The sequence below is a fragment of the Pseudorasbora parva genome, chromosome 22, assembly GCF_024679245.1.
Source record: "Pseudorasbora parva isolate DD20220531a chromosome 22, ASM2467924v1, whole genome shotgun sequence".
Lineage (NCBI taxonomy): Eukaryota > Metazoa > Chordata > Actinopteri > Cypriniformes > Gobionidae > Pseudorasbora > Pseudorasbora parva.
Genome location: NC_090193.1, coordinates 40,655,028 through 40,676,333, shown reverse-complemented (window position 1 = coordinate 40,676,333; position 21,306 = coordinate 40,655,028). Strand labels below are relative to the sequence as shown.

The 21,306-nt window shown below is 37.5% G+C and overlaps 2 protein-coding genes across 3 annotated transcripts in view; both read right to left on the bottom strand.

Moving 5' to 3' along the window:
- syngr2b (synaptogyrin 2b) overlaps positions 1 to 4,156 on the bottom strand; it is a 12,547-nt gene extending 8,391 nt beyond the window's left edge. The window contains exon 1 of the mRNA XM_067431907.1: positions 3,934 to 4,156. Within this exon, the coding sequence (XP_067288008.1) occupies positions 3,934 to 4,038 (105 nt within the window). The 5' untranslated portion in view covers positions 4,039 to 4,156. The remainder of the gene's footprint in view (positions 1 to 3,933) is intronic.
- Positions 4,157 to 6,973: 2,817 nt separating this feature from the next.
- On the bottom strand, positions 6,974 to 19,756 carry si:dkey-93h22.7 (Fc receptor-like protein 5). 2 transcript variants are annotated; one of them, XM_067431670.1, is made up of 12 exons: positions 19,576 to 19,756; positions 19,462 to 19,488; positions 17,093 to 17,204; positions 16,893 to 16,987; positions 15,220 to 15,501; positions 12,576 to 12,848; positions 10,513 to 10,812; positions 9,445 to 9,546; positions 9,316 to 9,340; positions 7,725 to 7,779; positions 7,483 to 7,539; positions 6,974 to 7,307 (listed from the first exon to the last, which is right to left on the bottom strand). In XM_067431670.1, the coding sequence occupies exons 1-12, from the start codon at positions 19,607 to 19,609 to the stop codon at positions 7,251 to 7,253; spliced, it is 1,419 nt and encodes a 472-aa protein (XP_067287771.1). In that variant the 5' UTR covers positions 19,610 to 19,756; the 3' UTR covers positions 6,974 to 7,250. The 2 variants fall into 2 exon arrangements, with proteins under 2 accessions (XP_067287771.1, XP_067287770.1); XM_067431669.1 differs by having other exon boundaries at positions 16,893 to 17,204; positions 19,576 to 19,755.
- Between the last annotated feature and the right edge of the window lie 1,550 nt (positions 19,757 to 21,306).

The following is a 21,306-nucleotide window of genomic DNA, read 5'->3' as shown; positions in this document are numbered from 1 at the left end:
AACGGAGCTATGGTGAGCACTGTAAGTCTTTTAACTTCTCAAATTAATTTCAATGAAAGTTAAGCTTGCAAAGGCATGAAGTGAAACGCACCAGACTGAACTCGCGTTGTGAATGTATGCCGCGAGTGTAGTCGCGATTACCTCAGCGCTCATCACTCCTGCAGTCAGTGCTCAGAGCTGTGAGACTCGCGCGGTGACTCATTATATTGAACAGACACGTTCAGTTTTTAATTATAGTGTCTTCTCTAACTCAGTAATCCAGTTGGTGGCGTTGGGAATGGCCTCACAGGGCAGCGAAGCATTCTGGGAATTGTTGTCTTTCATCCCCATGAGACAAAAATAAATTTTCTGTCTTTTCTCAGTCTAGAAGGCAAATAATTTCACATTTCTACTGCATTGATGACCCAGTTTAAATACAGATTCATCTTCCCAGCGCTGAAGTACCCCTTTAAATATCATTTGTTTTACATCATTGTACATTAATGACGTCAAATAGCACCATAGATCACTATCTACACTTCTACATTTCCGCTTAGACATTAAAGTATTAAAACTTGTGTAACATTGCACTGTCTCTTCCTACAAGCTTTAAACTTGGCTTGACTCGTTCCCATAGATAGGGGTACTGATTGATCGAGGTTTTGGGATACTATGTTATGTTTCCAAGCTGATATTCACTTCAAAAACTGGTTCTAGGCAGAGATTGTTTTTTTCATGTTCTAGTTCTGTTTTCTCTTATACTGTACAATAAATGTTCATCTGTTCTCTTCCGCGTTTGTGTTCAATCCTCAAATAAAGATTCAAACGGTTATGAGTCAGCGAATCGATTCATGATTCGGATCGCGTGTCAAACTGCTGAAATCACGAGACATTGGCGATCCGAATCATGAATCGATTCACTGACTCATAACCGTTTGAATCTTTATTTGAGGATTGAACACAAACGCGGAAGAGAAGCCAATGCTGAATAAAGTCGTAGTTTTTGTTATTTTTGGACCCAAATGTATTTTGGATGCTTCAAGAGACTCTAATTAACCCACTGATGTCTCATATGGACTACTGTGATGATGTTTTTATTCCCTTTCTGGACATGGACAGTATAGTGTGCATACACTTGCATACGCTCTCGGACTAAATATAAAATATCTTAAACTGTGTGTGAAGATGAACGGAGGTCTTACGGGTGTGGAGCGACATTAGGGAGAGGAGTTAATGACAGACATTTCACTTTTGGGTGAACTAACCCTTTAAGCGAGGTTTAACACAATCGCCAGACACACCAGCTGAACTGGAAGTTTTGATTGGCAATGCAAACAAGTCAGACCTGTCTGTTTGAGAGAGAGAGAGAGAGAGAGAGAGAGAGAGAGAGAGAGAGAGAGAGAGAGAGAGAGAGAGAGAGAGAGAAAGAGAGAGAGAGAGAGAATGCAAATGTGTCACACAAGAGGTCATGCTTATGAGAGCCACCGGTGCGACACAAACCAAACGTTATAATCCTGCAGAGCTCAAACGTCAGCCTGTTCTCGAGTTACTGCCATCTGCTGTGTTTACATGGAGGAGACGAGGGACATTCTGTACTCGTGATGTGTGTATCATGTGATAGGACACAACTAACCAACCACTGGCCTGAGTGTGTGTGTGTGTGAGTGTGTCCGACTCAATCAAACACTCTGCAAATGAGCCAACATATTACACAGAGCAAATCTAGACAAGGTCATCTGATGCAGGACGTGATATGAATCAGCTCTCGCTGACTCTGAGCGTCTGTGGAAAGTCCCTTCACTGGTGGATCATAAACGGCATTTAAAGGGTTAATTCACCCAAAAATGAAACTTCTGTCGTTAATTCCTCCTGTGGTTGGCCAGCCGTCAGACCTCCGCTCATCTTCACACACAGATGAAGATATTAGTGTTGAAATCCGATGGCTCAGAAAGGCCTTCATTGACACCAATGTCATTTCCTCTCTCAAGACCCATAAAGGCACTAAAGACGTCGTTACAAAGCCCATCTCACTACAGCGGCTCTACAATCATTGATGAAGAGGCCAGAATAGAGTTAGTGCGCAAAAACACTAAATAACGACTTATATAGTGATGGCCGATTTCAGAACAAAGCTTCGAACCGTTATGAGTCAGTGAATCGATTTATGATTCGAACCGTTATGAGTCAGTGAATCGATTCATGATTCGAACCGTTATGAGTCAGTGAATCGATTCATGATTCGGATCGCGTGTCAAACTGCTAAAATCACGAGACTCTGGCTATCCGAATGATGGATCGATTCACTGATTCATAACGGTCCCTCCATCATAAAAGTGATCCATACCGCTCCAGGGGTTAATAAAGCCTGTTGAACCCAAGAAAAATATCAATAACTTTATAAACTATAATCACTGGCGGAAAACTCAATCAATCTCAATCTCATTTATTTATAAAGCACTTTAAAAATAGCAATGTTAGCCAAATTGCTGTACATCGTCAAAACACAAAATAATTAACATAACACACATGAACACTATTAAAAGTCCACATCAAAACGTAAAGACATTTTTTTGGGAAGGCCTTCATTAACCCCTGCATGGAGGGATGCACTTTCAATGCAAACAATGCTTTCTTACTTAGTATTTTTGTCCTGTTTTAAGTCCAAATATCTTAAAAAAAATCTTACATTAAGAAGCATTTACTACATAAGCAAAAGTTGTCTTATTTTGGGGGGAAATTACTCAAAATGAAGTTTTTGCTTAAAATAAGATTAATAATCTGCCAATTATTTTTCTCACCCCATTGGCAGATTATTTATCTTATTTTAAGCAAAAACTCTCTTCATTTAGAGTTATTTTTCCCAAAACAAGACAATTACTTTAGCTTGTCTAGTAAACACTTCTTGTTTTAAGAATTTTAAGATGTTTGGACTTGAAACAAGACAAAATACTAAGTAAGAAAGCATTTTTTGCAGTGTTTTGAGGCTTTACAATATCAATTGCTATTATAAAGCTTGAAAGAGCCAGGATAATTATGAAATATATAACTCTGATTGTGTTCGTCTGAAAGAATGAAGTCATATATAGATCTAGGTTGACTTGAGGCCGAGTAAATCATGTGATGATTTGCATTTGTGTGGTTTAACCCTTTAAAGGCTGAGGATGTTATAAAGTTCAATGGAAACTGAAAGAGTCAGTCAGAGAGACAGAAGCAGAACTTCCCCAACCAACAGACAACGTTCTGTCAAGGTTATCCCAATGTTATAAACAAACGTGCGGACAGTAACATTAACATTACTTCAAACTTGTTCATGTAATGTTTTTTTCTTCTTCTTTTTTTTTCCTGAAATGTTTCAGGTTAGCGTTTAGAGAACATTCAAAAAAATGTGACATTCACAAAGTTTGAAGAATAATACAATATATAACGTTTTTAAAAGTTCAGAGATGATTTAGAAATAACATCGGGGGCTAGCCACTAAAACTTTGTCTTAAGCACTAATTTGTCCAACTAGCAATTAGTCAAAATGCAATCAGTCTTACTTTTATAATTCACATTGAAACGATCTACCATTTTATGTAACTAATTTTGAAAAGTTAGGATCAGGCTTACAGAAAAAAATAAGATGTCTTACTTTTAAGACCCCTGAAACTTAATGGGAACGTAAGCAAAAAAGTCATTTTTGTTAAATGGCATTCAGATTCACTGTTGATTTAATTCAGCTGCAAAATGCATCAAGAAACGACTTCAAAAGCATAAGAAAACAACCCCTTCCAACAAGTTTAACTGAATACTGGGACACGTTCATATACTATTAAAACTTGAAATAAAATAAATTAAATTAGTACATTATTAAAGCAGTAAAAGTGCAGCACTCGCGAAAGACCCACTGATTATTATCCCTAATCCTGCTCGAGTATTGATCGCAGTGAGTTGAACGTGACACATGTCACTCACCCAGCTGAGGAACCGAATGATAGTTTGAGGCTGTTTGATGTATTTGATGAGATCGAATCCCGCTCCGGCGAGAGAGGCTCCGTACGCCACACTGCTCGACTCCATCGGTGAAACAAACACACTCTCTCACACACTCTCTCACACACACACGCGCGCGACAGCTGAAAACACAACACGGACACACACCACCGGTGCAGCTGCTTCCTCAGAGACTGGTGTCAGATTCGCGAATGAATCGTTCGTTTGAACCGGCTCTTTTTGATGATTCTGATGAACGCAGTGTATGGCAAGCCGTTTCACATTTAATCCTTAAAACGTACTAGAATCTTTTCATGCTAAGTACTTATTCACTAGATACTCTCCATTACATTAACATCTAGGCAAGGCAAGTTTATTTGTATAGCACATTTCATATCCAATGGCAATTCAAAGTAGCCTGACAAGCTGGAGCCACATCAAGATGTTTGGTCTGGAAACTCTCCATTGAGGCCCCATCCGAGGGGCGGATAAACGGTTGTCTTTCAAACTCCCTCTGCACGCGATAGGATAGCGCTACACCAACCAGAGCAACGAAGGTGAAGCAGAGCTTGTTGATAGATTAAACATTCACCGTATCCGGTCGGGTAAACTCCGAACACATCTTCCCTTCTTCAGAATGACTTCAGTGCCGCTCTTTGTTCTTTTCTCAGAGAAAAGCTTAACTCAAGTCTTCCAGAGTCGCGGTCAAAGCTGATTCGAAACACCGCCGTTCGCCAGTTTCTGTGTTTACTAGAAGCACGCAAACGCGCAAATCTTTTTTCAGATTCTAAAAAAGTTGGGACACTGGACAAATTGTGAATAAAAACAGAATGCAATACTGTGGAAGTTTCAAATGTCAATACTTTATTCATAATACAACATAGATGACATATTAAATGTTTAAACTGAGAAAAATTTTCATTTCAAGGAAAAATATAAGTTGATATTAAATTTCATGGCATCAACAAAACAACAAAAAAGTTTGGACAAGGCCATGTTTACCGCTGTGTGTCATCCCCTCTTCTTTTTATATCAGTCTGCAAACGTCTGGGGACTGAGGAGACGAGTTGCTCAAGTTTAGGAATAGGAATGTTGTCCCATTCTTGTCTAATACAGGCTTCTAGTTGCTCAACTGTCTTAGGTCTTCTTTGTCGCATCTTCCTCTTTATGATGCGTTAAATGTTTTCTAATGGTGAGAGATCTGGACTGCAGGCTGGCCATTTCAGTGCCGGATCCTTCTTCTACACAGCCATGATGTTGTGATTGATGTTGTCTGACATCGTCATGTTGGAAAATGCAAGGTCTTCCCTGAAAGAGATGACGTCTGGATGGGAGCAAATGTTGTTCTAGAACTTGGATAGACCTTTCAGCATTGATGGCCTTTCCAGATGTGTAAGCTGCCCATGTCACACACACTCATGAACCCCAGACCATCAGAGATCAGCTTCTGAACTGAGCGCTGAGAACAGCTTGGGTTGTCCTTGTCCTTTTTAGTCCGGATGGCGTCCCAGTTTTCCAAAAAGAACTTTACATTTTGATTCGTCTGACCCCAGAACAGTTTTCCACTTTGCCACAGTCCATTATAAATGAGCCTTGGCCCAGAGAAACGCCTGCGCTTCTGGATCATGTGTAGATATGGCTTCTTTTTTGACCTATAGAGTTTGCGACGGCAAATGGCGCGGTGGATTGTGTTCACCAATGTTTTCTGGAAGTATTCCTGAGCCCATGTTGTGATGTCCATTACAGTATCATTCCTGTGTGTGATGCAGTGCCGTCTAAGGGCTGAAGATCACAGCCATCCAGTTTGGTTTTGACCCTTGACCCTTACGCACAGAGATTGTTCCAGATTCTCTGAATCTTTGGATGATATTATGCACTGTAGATGATGATAACTTCAAACTCTTTGCAGTTTTTCTCTGAGAAACTCCTTTCTGATATTGCTCCTCTATTGTTCGCCGCAGCATTGGGGGAACTGGTGATCCTCTGCCCATCTGGACTTCTGAGAGACACTGCCACTCTGAGAGCCTCTTTTTATACCCAATCATGTTGCTAATTGACCTAATAAGCTGTAAATTGGTCCTCCAGTTTTCCTTATATGAACATTTAACTTTTCCGGCCTCTTATTGCTACCTGTCCCAACTTTTTTGGAATGTGTAACTCTCATGAAATCCAAAATGAGCCAATATTTGGCATGACATTTCAAAATGTCCCTTTCAACATTTTATATGTTATCTATATAAGTTTATGGGATTTGTAAATTATTGCATTCCTTCACTCTAAAAAATGCTGGGTTAAAAACAACCCAAGTTGGCTTGAAAAAGCACCAACCCAACAATTGGGTTGTTTTAACCCAATGGTTGAGTTGTTCTTACCCAGCAATTGGGTTGTCTTAAGCAACATTTAACCCAACCACTGGGTTAAAACAACTCAACCATTGGGTTAAAACAACCCAATTGTTGGGTTGGTGCATTTTCAACCCAACTTGGGTTGTTTTTAACCCAGGATTTTTTAGAGTGTTTTTTATTCACAATTTTTACAGTGTCACAACTTTTTTGGAATTGGGTTTGTAGTTACAATTAAAAAATATACTAGTTTATAATAAATAAGTATTAGTATCTAATGAATAAGTACTAGTAGCATGAAAATAGATACTATTACGTTTTAAGGATTAAATGGTAACACAGCTTGCCATACTCAGTGAGCGGTTCATGAACTGTTCAAAAGAACCGACTCGCCAAAATGATTCAGACATCTCGGCGTTGTTGCAGTGAGTGAAAATCCAATGAGGCTAAAGTTACCAAAAAATCATTATAGATAAAATGATGTTAGTTTAATGTTAAATAATTAACAGTTGATTAGGATAATAACACACAATGATGTTGTTCACTGCTCCTCACACACACACACACACACACACACACACACACACACACACACACACACACACACACACACACACACACACACACACACAAAAGTGATCGAGCACATATAAATCATCACTAAAATGAACATGGTTGGATTCATTAAAACATATAATTGTATTTATTTGTGATCTTCCCTCCACAAAACCACACAGCCTCATTTGAATCTGACAGTAGACACATTGTTGGCTGGTCCTTGCTTCTGATTGGTCAGTCATATCAACCCATGAGTGCTTGTCTATTGTCTCTGTCTGAATAAACCTTTGTCTGAGCAGAATAATACGTGACAAATGAGTGAAGATATGCTTATGTCTGTAGAAAACCAAACAGCCTGACTTTACGGATTCACTAAACTCCAGAAATTAAACAGTTTTATTATTTTTCGACAGTGTCTTCGTACAGGAGAGTTTCATCCACAGATTCGTCTTCATCCTGTTAAACAGAACAAGCACAATCTCAGCTGACAGGAAACGTTCTCAGTTAAAGAGCATTCATTCAAAAGTAACAGTCTAATGACATTTGAAGAATGATACAAAATCAATGTTGTCTTAACGTTTACATAACTAAGAAGAAACATTTTTAAAAGATTGTATAATAATAATAATACCTGAGCAGAATCACTCATCCTGTCAGCGATGGCGTCTTCCTCATAAGCCTCCAACATCTACTCAAACAAAAGAACACACACAAACCTTTACCAACACTACACAAAGTGACCAAATTATACTCATTTAAGTCAAATACTATGCATGTGTCCTTCATGCATAGAGCAAACCCAGAATGCATTGCAAAGAATTTAACCGATTCATCCAAGATTATAAATTATGAAGTAAATGCATCCATCTTCACCAGATAATCCTCCTCTTCATCTTCCCGTTTCATTTTTCTGCGTTGTTCAGTGAGTCTTGAATTAAAAACAGAGCATATATTGAGTTAGATGTTATGTTAGAGTTATGAAGTTATAAAGGGGGAGGGGGTGGGGGGGGGTCTAATACTATTTCCTGCATTCTGACTTATTCACACTCTTAAAGAGTTGATTCTCATGAGAAATATCGACAACATTGCAAAACATGAGTTTGACGTGTGACAGAATATTTCTGTGCCAAATTCTGTGCCACTCCTTCAGGATTCACGGGAGTTTCAGGACGGTTTTTTGTTGTTGAGTATGGCCATGAGTGACATCATAAAAGGGGGAACTCCTTATATGGGCACTTCTCCCGTATGAGCGCACACACACACACACACACACACACACACACACACACACACACACACACACACACACACACACACACACACACACACACACACACACACACAGCTTGGTTCAGGTTACGGGAGCTGGCGTTGTGTTTTTAGACACGAGATCAACAATGTCACTAAAGAAGTGTGTGTGTGTGTGTGTGTGTGTGTGTGTGTGAGGGAAAGATCAACTTGTTCAGCTTCCCAAATAACCCAGCGTTAAGGGAACAGGAGATGCAGTTTGTGTTTCTGGAGTTCTGCAAGTGTGTGGGTGGGTGTGTGTGTGTTTGGTCCCGATCATGAGTGGGATCCTCAGGCAGAGTGAAACTGTATCAAATGTGTGTGTTTTGTTGCCAATTGGCGCGTAAGTGCATATAATGTGAACAACACCAACGTATAGTGTGCGTGTGTGTGTGTGTGTGTGTTTCTTTAGCTCCGCCCACTGCACGCCTCCACGAGCTCGGCTGTTTTCAGAAAGAATCGGTTCTGTGTATCTGTCTGTAATAAATATGATAAACTAAAGACTCTTGAGCGATATGAAGGACCAACACTACTCTATAGATACTCAAGATTTACATGAGACTGATAGAAACGGTGTGTGTGTGTGTGTGAGTGTGTGTGTGTTATGGACCCTTTAAAGCTCCACTGTGTGATATTTTCCCCCATCTCGCGGTGTAAAGGTTTATGACCAGCCAGTGAATATTAGTTTCTGTTCCTCTCAATTCTGATTTGGTTTTATCTCCTACGGTGGCTGATTTAGTCCAAGATTAACACGGCTTTCAGTTCGACCTCGTCCACGAGTGCTCCTTCAGTGATGAGGTTACTTTAGAAAACTATTATAATTTGCAGTTATTTAATTTATCAGTATATAGCAGTCTCAAGCAATCCCCTCTTCACATTTCGACACGGTGCCGTCGAGTGTTAAACCGCGAAAGGCGAAGCTTGAATTTACGGGTATGTCCCTCTTTGGCTGCTGTACTTTCAAGATGGAGGAGCAACATGGCGACCGGCATTCGAACCCCTCACCCGTATGTGTTTTCAACGGCATATTATAAACTTATCAGAATACTTTATTACGTGAAAGAAGTAAATATACATTAATGAGCACATATATTTTTGAAAGAACTACGTGTTTTTAGCTAAGAATAAACTAAAAGAGTTACACAGTGTAGCTTAAAAAAAAGAAAATGAAACTTACAAGTATTGTCTTGAATACCTTCTTCCTGAGAAGACAAAATTATATAATTAATGATCATCATAAGTGATGCATTTAAAACACATAATTAACAATGAATCCTTGTTTAATATTTAAAGAAGATAAACTCACGCAGTACGACTCCATAAATACAACAAGCCATCACAGTAACATTCAGCAGAGCGAAACAGCTCAAAACAACCAGCACCACCAGAGGAGGCACTCTGTTCAGAACTGAGAACACACACACACACACACACACACACACACACAAAAGAAAAGAACTGAGAACACACAGACAGAATTCAGCACAAACCGTTGGAGTGAATTCTTGGGGCTGCTGATGTTCTATTAACGTTAATGGAAGAATGTTTGTTCATAACATCATAGGATTTTCATTCTTTCAATATTTCAATACAAATATACAAATATTTCAATACAAATTTCAATATTTGTAAAAACATAATTAAATTTAATAAATTAAACAATATTTTAAATGAGTGTACTCATAAAGGAAAATTGTAAATATGCAAAATATATGGGGGAAAAGCGCTGTCAAATCGATTAATCGCGATTAAACGTGATTGATCGTATCTAAAATAAAAGTTTGTGCTTATATATGTGTGTATATAATTGCATAATATGCATTTTATGTGTGTGTACACATATACACAGACATATATATATTATAAAAACACAAACTTTTATGTTAGATAGGATTGTTCACAAGTAATTTATTTGACAGCGCAAAAACATCAAATCCTAAATATGCAAAATAAATGTAAAAAAAGCACTGTCAAATCGATTAATCGTGATTAGTCGCATCTAACATAAAAGTTTGTGCTTATATATTTGTGTATATCATTATATTTATTAATGCATTATATGTGTGTGTACACATATACACAGACAAAATTAAACATTATTTTAAATGAGCATACTCATAAAGGCAAATTCTAAATATGCAAATAAATGTAAAAAAGCACTGTCAAATCGATTAATCATGATTAATCGTGATTAGTCGAATCTAACATAAAAGGTTGAGCTTATATATTTGTGTATATTATTCTATTTTATATCATATATATTATATAAACACATACTTTTATGTTTAGATCACGATTAATCGATTTGACAGCGCTAAAAAGTTGCATTAATTCATGACATTATGATTAATTCATGACTTTTCATCCTTCATACCCTCTTTATTGATCAGCATCTTGGGGCTGCGGATGCTAGTGCTGTTGTCAAAGCTGTTTGAAGCTTCGCAGTGGTAAAACCCAGCGCTGTCCCGGCCCACAGACAGCGACAGAACCGAGTTGTCGGACCAGGCCACCGCATAGAAAGCTCCTCGGCCCTCCAGCCGGCTGCTGTTGAGAAACCAGCGGTAATGAGGAAATGTTCCTCGCTCCACCGTACAGCGCAGTAAAAGACCGACCACCTGGAAGTCCCGTCCCATGTGAGTGATGGCCGTCAGCGTTACAGCGCCCCCTACAGACTCTGTTCATGAGAGGAATGTGTTTTACATGTAATTCTGGGGCTATATTCACAAAACATTTTATCTTACTTCTGCCGAAGAAGGTCAAAACCGACATGATCATAGATATACACTAACCTAAAGGATTATTAGGAACACCTGTTCAATTTCTCATTAATGCAATTATCTAATCAGCCAATCACATGGCAGTTCTTCAGTGCATTTAGGGGTGTGGTCCTGGTCAAGACAATCTCCTGAACTCCAAACTGAATGTCAGAATCGGAAAGAAAGGTGATTTAAGCCGTTTTGAGCGTGGCATGGTTGCTGGCGCCAGTATTTCACAATCTGGTCAGTTACTGGGATTTACACACACAACCATTTCTAGGGTTTACAGAGAATGGTGTGAAAAGGGAAGAGCATCCAGTGTGCAGCAGTCCTGTGGGAGAAAATGCCTTGTTGATGCTCGAGGTCAGAGGAGAATGGGCCGACTGATTCAAGCTGATAGAAGAGCAACTTTGACTGAAATAACCACTCGTTACAACCGAGGTATGCAGCAAAGCATTTGTGAAGCCACAACACACACAACCTTGAGGCGGATGGGCTACAACAGCAGAAGACCCCACCGGGGACCACTCATCTCCACTACAAATAGGAAAAAGAGGCGACAGTTTGCACGAGCTCACCAAAATTGGCCAGTTGAAGACTGGAGAAATGTTGCCTGGTCTGATGAGTCTCGATTTCTGTTGAGACATTCAGATGGTAGAGTCAGAATTTGGCGTAAACAGAATGAGAACATGGATCCATCATGCCTTGTTCCCACTGTGCAGGCTGGTGGTGGTGGTGTAATGGTGTGGGGGATGTTTTCTTGGCACACTTTAGGCCCCTTAGTGCCAATTGGGCATCGTTTAAATGCCACGGCCTACCTGAGCATTGTTTCTGACCATGTCCATCCCTTTATGACCACCATGTGCCCATCCTCTGATGGCTACTTCCAGCAGGATAATGCACCATGTCACAAAGCTCCAATCATTTTAAATTGTTTTTTTGAACATGACAATGAGTTGACTGTACTAAAATGGCCGCCACAGTCACCAGATCTCAACCCAATAGAGCATCTTTGGGATGTGGTGGAACGGGAGCTTCGTGCCCTGGATGTGCATCCCACAAATCTCCATCAACTGCAAGATGCTCTCCTATCAATATGGGCCGACATTTCTAAAGAATGCTTTCAGCAGCTTGTTGATCAATGCCACGGAGAATTAAGGCAGTTCTGGAGGCGAAAGGGTGTCAAACACAGGATTAGTATGGTGCTTCTAATAATCCTTTAGGGGAGTGTAGATATAGATGCCTCATTAGTGCATGCGGATCGGTCGAATGAGGCATCTATGTACACATTTCTATGATCATGTCGGGTTATGACCTTCTTTGGCGGAAGTAGTCACGGATGGGAACACTAGATGAGATTCGCCTGCTATGATGTAAAAAAATAACACAAATACTGTTGTGTTTCTGTCAGAAAGCGATCATTTCATGTTTTAAGACATCAATGTGTCTCCACAAACCACAGGGTTTAATATGGATTCGTATGTCTGTGTTTTTTACTCTCATAGTGGCTCTCATATAAAAACCCCATTGACATGCATTATACGGCAACGGTTGGAATTAAAAATCTTCATTTTTATTCTCCTGAAGAAACAAACACACCTCGTATGCCCTGGGGGTCAGCAGATAAACATCACATTTTAACTTTTGTGCAGCATTGAAAAGGGTTGAGTGAGCTACTCACCCACGGTCAGGTTTATTGGTTCACTCAGAACCCAGTTGCCGTCGTTGCTGGCGTTGCATCTCACGCGGCCCATATCGTGGTTCAGCTTGATCGGCACGTGGAAGAGCGCACTGGTTCTGTCGCTCGTTTCTCCTGCAATGTCTTCAGTGTTGTTCAAAAGGCTGAAGGTTATAAGTGGAGTTCCTTTCTCAGACCGGCACGTGATGATGGCTTCAAAAGCAGCATCCTCAAGCTTCACCACGTCAAGCGAGAGCTCAGGCTTCGACACGTACTCTAGAAAAATACAGTATTTAATTGATCAGAAGTGACAGTAAAGACATTCATAATGTTACAATAGATTCTATTTCAATCTAGATGAGTAAAGTTTGATGACAAACTTTAATGTTGTCCAGAAAGTTTTTAAATGTTTTTAAAAGCTTGAAGTCTGAAGGTTTTACAATTGACGTAGTTTGAAGTTTAAAGCTTAAATGTTTTGAAGGCTATAAAGTGTATCAGAAAAAGATGGATGGATGGATGGATGGATGGATGGATGGATGGATGGATGGATGGATGGATGGATGGATGGATGGATGGATGGATGGATGGATGGATAGATAGATAGATAGATAGATAGATAGATAGATAGATAGATAGATGATTTAGCATTTTGCCAGCATTATTTAGCATCAATTAGCATGTTGGTAACATGATTTTAAAAAAATTGCTAACATGTTGTTAACATGTTTTAAGATTTTGCTAGCATGTTTTAACATTGATAAGCATTTTGCTAATATGTTTTACCAGATTGTTACCATTGTTTAACATTTGTTGCTAGCATGAATTAACATGTTTTACATGTTGTTAGCATGAATTTGCATGTTCATAGCATGATTTAACACGTTGGTAGCATTTTAACCTGATTTAAGCATGTTTTAACATTAATTAGCTTGTTGATAGCATTATTAAGTATGTTGTTAGCATTATTTAATGTGGATGTTTTAACATAAATTAAAATTTTGCAAATGGATTTTAACACATTGCTAGCATGAATTAGCATGTTGATAACATGTTTTTAACATTAACTGCACGTTGATATCATGATTTAACACATTGTTAACATTTTGTTATCATTGTTTTCCATGTTTTAACATTGATAGCATGATTTAACATGTTTAAGCCCAAATTAGTATCCTGCAAGCATGTTTTAACATTGTTAGCACTAATTAACATGTTAGCATTATTAAAAATTTGCTAGCATGTTTTAGCATTGAATTAGCTTGTTGCTCGTATGATTTAACATTTACATGATTTAGCATTTTTTGGCGTGTTTTAGCATTAATTTGCATGTTAACATGTTTTAGCATTTTGCAAGCATTAATTACATATTTGCTAACATTAGCATTGTGCTAGCATTTTTATCATTGGTTAACATTTTACTAATATGATTTAACATGTTTCTAGTATTTTTTTAAGATTAATTAACATGTTGCTAGAATGATTTTAAATGTTGCTTGCTTTTTTTAACATGATTTAGGTACTTTGCTAACATGTTTTTCTAATGTTAATTAGCATGTTGCTTGCATGAATTAGCATGTCGGTAGCATAGTTGGTCTTTCTCAAGCCAACTTATAAAATTTTTTTCTTTTGAACTTTCTATTCATCAAAAAAATCCTGAAAGATAAAATATTACAGTTTTCAACACCAAATCAAACATCAAATCCTCATATCAGAATGATTTCTGAAGGATCATATGATATTTTTGATCAAATAAAAAAATGCAGCCTTGATGAGACTTTTTCTAAAACAAAAAATTTAGCCAAATCCCAAACTTTAATCTATTGTAATCAGTGTTGGGGGCTCATTACAAGTAACTTGAGTTACGTAATAAGATTACTTTTTCAAGTAACTAGTAAAGTAATGCATTACTTTTAAAATTTACAACAAAATAGTTGTTGTGTTACTTTTTGTGACTGACAGCTCTCTTGTCCTAATGTTGAGATAAATCATAAGTGTGGATTTACTAATCTCATTTGCACAAAAAATAAAATAAATAAATCAAATATTTGTATGCATTTAATCTCACCTTATTGACTGATGTCTTGCTGCTGACCTTTAATGATTCATTTAAATGATTCGTTTTTATTGGGGAAGTAAATGTTACATGAGGCTTATTATCTACTTTTGTTATATATAAAAAACAAGCCCAGCCTAGGTGAAAAAAAGTAATGCAAAAGTAATGTAACGCATTACTTTTCTTAAAAAGTAACCAAGTAACACAATAAGTTACTTTTTAATCAATTAATCAATCATCTTTATTTCTATCGCTCTTCTCCAGTGCCGATTGTGTCAGAGCAGCTTCAGTGTTAAACAGGACAATACTGCAGCAGAATTAGATTTGGCTGTACAGTCGTTCTGGAGTAAACAGTGATGTTATCAGCTTATTTTAATTTATCATAGAGAGACAATGATGGCAGATCAGTATTATAGTTTATAGAATATAATAAGACCTAATTAATTATTTTTATTTGTATATTTAGTAGAATAACTTGGATTATAATTTTAGTGTCCCCAAGGGAGTAATGAAATTTTGTAATGCATTACTTTTTAAAGTAACTTTCCCCAAAACTGATTGTAATGTGCATTATAACGTGTGACCTGATCATACCTTTGACCCGCACAGATGTGACATCACTGGCGTTGAAGGTCGTGTCATTGAAATGGTTTGATGCCACACACATATAATGGCCTGTTTTTCGCACAGAAAGCCTTTGTATGATCAGTGTGCCGTCAGTCCTGTCATACGGCGCTTCAACCGGTTTTCCATCATGAAGCCAATCATAGGAGACGTACGTTCCTTTGCTTTTGGTGCACTGGAGGGTCAGAGTTTGTCCTTCCCACAGGTTATCAATGGAGGGATGTGAAGTGATTCTCACTTCCTTCACTGGAACTGCAAATCAGATCATGTTGATCATTTAGAGGTGTGTATCAAATATAAAGCAGTGGCTTTAAAGGGCTAAAGGAGCACTCCAGTGTTTTTAGAAATAGAGCTTATTCAACTTCTTTCCTACATTTAGATATGTGGGCAAATGCATTTGTCTCAGTGCATTGTTTTAGTTTGGCAAGGTCGCCGCTAGCTTAGCTTAGCATAATGAATGGAATCCTATGTTGCCAGCTAGCATGTCCCGAGTAACAGAGATAAAAAGTAAAATAAAATAAAAACACCACCTAATTATTATTGTGGCCTGCATATTCACAACGAGTACAAATAGCGATGCAGATTAAGACTACACTGTAAAACAATATTTTTAAAAAAAAAGTTACCTGGTTGCCTTAAAATTTTGAGTTCATTGATATTAAAAATGTGAGTTAATAAAAAAAAAAAATTTTTGGGAATCGACACATTTATTCAAATATTATTAAAAGATTTTATTTTTTTAAAGAAGCATATTAGGTTATTGTGTTTTTTTTCTGATGATGCAGTAAACATTTTTAATAATTAATTTAATAAATATCATATTTTAATAATTTATCTAATTTTTTATGTGGTTCAGATACAATAATATTTTGAATTTCTATTTATTAAACCAATTTATTTCATTGTATCAACAACATTTTTTAATCTCAATAAACTCAAAATTTTAAGGCTACTGGGTTACTTACTTTTTTAAGTTAAACGAATAATATTTTTTTACAGTGTAGGAAAATTGCCATACAAGTCAATATTAACATATAAAACACATAAGATCATCAAACAACCTTTTTCCTAACATTTTAAAATTTGACAGCTGAAGGGATAAATTATGATCTAAACTGATTTGTTTTGCAACAAATCTTAACTTGTCCAACAAAATAATCCAACAAAAGTGCTTTTCCCAACAACTGCCTTTGATACAACTGAGCCATACTCATCTGCTCCTTCCCAGTTATTTTACTTCCCTGACTTCTTCCCTGACAATCTTTTCCAGACAGTTCTTATTTTTCATGTTTAATCTCTGTGCCTGTGCTTCCCCATAATATAGTCCCAAGTCAATATCTGCCTAGAAAAAACGGCTAGTGTTAATCTGCATCGCTATTTGTACTCGTTGTGAATACGCAGGTCACAATAAGTAATTAGGTGTTTTTTGTCTTGTTTTTATCACTGTTACTCAGGTCATGCTAGCTGGCAACATAGGATTCCATTCATTATGCTAAGCTAAGCTAGCGGCGATCCTGCCAAACTAAAACTCGTCACATGCATGCACTGAGACAAAAATGCATTTGCCCACATATCTAAATGTAGGAAAGAAGTTAAATAAGCCCTGTTACTAAAAACGCTGGAGTGCTCCTTTAATGACTCACCGATGACTTTGAGGTCCAGGCCGTGACTGAGCGAGCTCTCGATGTCCGTGTTATTGTATCCACTGGCACTGCAGACGAGTCGACCGTCATGTTGTCTGGTGATAAACAGAGGAATAGAGCCTATTTGTCCCGTCAGAGAGTCGTAAAATCCAATGATTTTCTCCGGGTTTGACTCTAGAAAGAGCTCATATGTGACTAACAACGATGCCGATTTCCCAGGAATCTCACAGAAGAAATCCACAGCTGAGCCTTCTAATGCAACGGATGGACCGGACAGAAGCGGTTCATCTAGCCTTTGCTTATCCAGAGCTCCTGAAACAGAGTAAATGAGTCCAGAACAAAGAAAAACACCACAAAAAATTATGCTCTTCCTCTGTAATTCTGTCTACAGAGACACACATTGGCTATTCTATTACAAAGAACGTGAAAATAGAGACACCAGCCACAATAGTCAAATGTTTACCGGGAGCCAGAGCACCTGACATCAAAGCAAACTTAAAAGTGCTGGCTAAAGCTAATCGTAAATTCTCTAAGATTATTATTCACGTCGGCACTAATGATGTTTGACTTCGCCAGTCGGAGATCCCTAATGTTTACATTAAAGAGGTGTGTGAACTCGCAAGTATGACGTCAGATACTATAATTTGCTCTGGTCCCCTTCCTGTTTGCCGGGGTGATGAGATAGTTAGCAGACTATCATCACTCAGTGGCTGGTTGTCTAAGTGGTGTCCGGAAAATAACATAGGGTTCATAGACAATTGGAAAAGCTTTTGGGGCAGACCTGACCTGTTAAAAAGAGATGGTATTCATCCCACCTCTTCTCTCTAGTAATTTGGCACATAGTCTTAGAGCTAAACCTTGACTAAAGGTCTGCTAGCTGGTCAGCTCAGGTCACAGAAGTCAGATAAATCCCAGCAGATAAAGACTCTTTCACCTTGATATTATCATAGAGACTGTGTCTGTTCCCTAAATTAGTAAATATAAAAAACTATCAAACCCATTGAAGGGTGAAAATTTTATTGAAATCTAACAAATAAACAACAGAAATGGTACAATGAACACATGATAAAGCTCGGGCTGTTGAATATTCGATCCCTTTCTCCAAAACCGCTTATTGTCAATGATATGATTATAGATCATAACTTAGATGTGCTGTGTTTGACAGAAACCTGGCTTAAACCTGACGACTACATTACTTTAAATGAGTGCACCCCCCGAGATTATTGTTATAAACATGAGCCACGTCTGAAAGGTAAAGGGGGAGGTGTTGCTGTAATTTATAATAATATCTACAGTATTACTCAGAAGTATAGTTTCTAATATAATTCCTTTAAAATTTTGGTGCTTCATGTAACGCTGTGTAGTGTAAATGATAAATCCTGTTTGACATTTGTGTTGGCTACTGTCTACAGGCCACTAGGGCACAATACAGACTTTATCAAAGAATTTGCTGGTTTTCTATCAGAGTTAGTACTGGCTGCAGGTAAAGTCCTAATTGTTGGTGATTTTAATATCCATGTAGACCGTAAAAAAGACGCATTGGTATTGGCAATGTCAGGCCCGATGTAGAGTACGAACCAGATGTAACTGGACAAATATTCTGAATTGTCTGGTTTAATCTGACTTCTGAACTGTAATATTGCCAGAATCATAATCATACACTGTTCGATCGTTTGCTAAAGGAGAACTGGCACCCTGACCAAACCTGGTTTCTCCCAAGGTTTTTTTCTCCATTCTGTCACCTGATGTAGTTTTGGTTCCTTGCCACCGTCGGCTTTTGCTTTATTTGGGGACACTAAATATTACTGATCTGCCTGCATTGACACCATTGTATGAGAATTGAACTGAGCTGAACGATGGCATCATTTTTTTCCAAAGCGGCTGTACAGCCAAAACAAATTTTGTGGCATTATTTTCCTGTTATCACTGTAAAGCTGCTTTGGCTTTATTTGAAACAATCTGTACTGTACAAAGAACTATATAAATAAAGGTAACTTGACACGCTCCCACTCTCACACACAGACACACACACCCACGCACGCAAACACACACACACGCGCACGCACAAGCACACGCACACGCACACGCACACACACACACACACACACACACGCACGCACGCACGCAAGCACACACGTCTGGTTCCCTACCTTGTGGGGATATTCCATACGTAATGGTTTTTATACTGTATAAACTGTACATTCCCCTACACTGCCCCTATACCTACCCATCACACACACACACACACACACACACACACACACACACACACACACACACACACACACACACACACACACACACACACACACACACACACACACACACACACACACACACACACACTGCCCCTAAACCTACCCATCACAGGAAACATTCTGCATTTTTACTTTCTTAAAACAACTCATCCTGTATGATTTATAAGCCTTTTGAAAAGTTGGTCCCCACATTGTAATATAAACAAGGACACACTCTCACACACAGACACACACACGCACACACTCTCACACACAGACATTCAGACATTATTTAACTATAGCTATCTATAGCAGGAAAGAAAGCCACATACCTGTCCTTGGAAACAAGACAGAAATACCTGGTGGAGAAATACACACAGATGTATAAATAGAGACCTCAACAGACACCACATAAAACATCCATCAGATGCACAAGTTCCCTCCACCTATGAGAATCAATGAAACAGGCACCAACTCCATCCTCGCTGAAGATGAGGAGCACAATATCCAGATCCAAACACCAGAGAATGATCTTTATATTAATAATGCAGCATATGAAAGCCGTTAACATACAAACAGTGAAGGATGTGTGTGTTACTTCAACAGAGCTGATGGGATCCACCCTTAACGTGTGTTGAGGATAGATAGGGCCGATGCGATGCCAGTGTTGGGTGTAACTAGTTACTAAGTAATTAGTTACTGTAATTTAATTACTTTTTCCTTGAAAAAGTAAAGTAAGGAATTACTTTTATTTTTTGTGCATTTAATTACAGTTACTTCAAGTAATTTAACTAAATACTGTGTATAGTAGAACAATTATATAAAATAAAATATTAGAATTAACATCAAAATTTAAAGTCTAATTTTAAAATGGATGTTTTTTTTAATGTGTCCTTCTTACATTTGTAATACTTAGGTCAGTTAATAAGAATTATTGAATCACATAAATCGAGGTTGATTATAGTATCTGGAAAGTAATTAGTAGATACTTTTAGGAGAGAGTAATTTCTACAGTAAATTAAACTATTGAAGATGTAATTAGTAACTGTAATTAATTACTTTTTAGAGTAACTTACCCAACACTGGCCGATGCCAGTGCACACAACACAACATCTAATGAACTGCACATAATATGATCAGTTTGCACCTTCTTGCTACACTAATGCATTTGATCTGTGATGCCAAAGATTGAAGGTTTGTACTCCTGTTGTTTTTGCAATAATACGGCCCAAAGCCATGAAGCTCGCCAACTTTAGAGTCCTCATGCAGGATTCGTAATCGATCAGTCATTTTGAGTTCAGTCTATGGTTTACAAAGGCTTCGGTTTAATGAAGTACGTTCAGAAAAATGACTGTCATGAACATTTTCAGGACAGGAAAATTATAATTATAAATTATATTGTTCATCAAAATACTATATTATAGTAAAATTACAGTAAATAGGCCTACTATAGTGTTTTTGAACCATAATATAGTAAATATACTACAGTAAATTAACAAACTGTAGTAAATACTATAATATACTACCAGTGTTGGGTAAGTTACTCTAAAAAGTAATTAATTACTAGTTACTAATTACATCTTCATTAGTGTAATTAGATTACTGTAGAAATTACTCTCTCCTAAAAGTATTTAATAACTTATTATTACTAATTACTTTCTAAATCCTATATCAATCTCGACTAGTTAATTTTTCAAGGATAGACATAAAAAGGCTCTTTTAATGAATTCAAATAAATATTAAAATTACAAAAATTATTCTTATTAACTGACCAAAGTAATACAAATGTGCGAAGGATACTTAAAAACATGCATTTTCAAGTTATTTTTTTTTTTTTTTATGTAATTCCACTATTATATTATCTTTAATTGCTCAACATACACAGTATTTAGTTCAATTACATCAAGAGTAACTGTAATTTAATTACAGAAAACATTTGAGTAATCCTTTATTTTACATTTTCAAGGGAAAATTAATTAAAATACAGTAACTAATTGCTGAGTAAGTTACACCCAACACTGCATACTACAATATACTACAATTTACTGTCTCTATGGTTCAAAAACACTATAGTATTCACTAGAGTAATTTTACTGTAATTTTACTATATCCTATAGTATTTTTTCATGTGGGGACACTAGTGTCAGTAGATGTTATGGGTCGAATAAAGCACATTC

What these genes read in the sequence shown, in the direction of transcription:
- si:dkey-93h22.7 (XM_067431669.1), bottom strand. Translation starts at nt 19,609, where the DNA reads ATGGAGTTGGTGCCTGTTTCATTGATTCTCATAG. An exon ending in TGTTTCATTGATTCTCATAG is followed by an intron (nt 19,489 to 19,575) that starts GTGGAGGGAACT and finishes TTTCTCCACCAG; the next exon opens with GTATTTCTGTCTTGTTTCCA. An exon ending in TGTCTTGTTTCCAAGGACAG is followed by an intron (nt 17,205 to 19,461) that starts GTATGTGGCTTT and finishes ACTCTGTTTCAG; the next exon opens with GAGCTCTGGATAAGCAAAGG.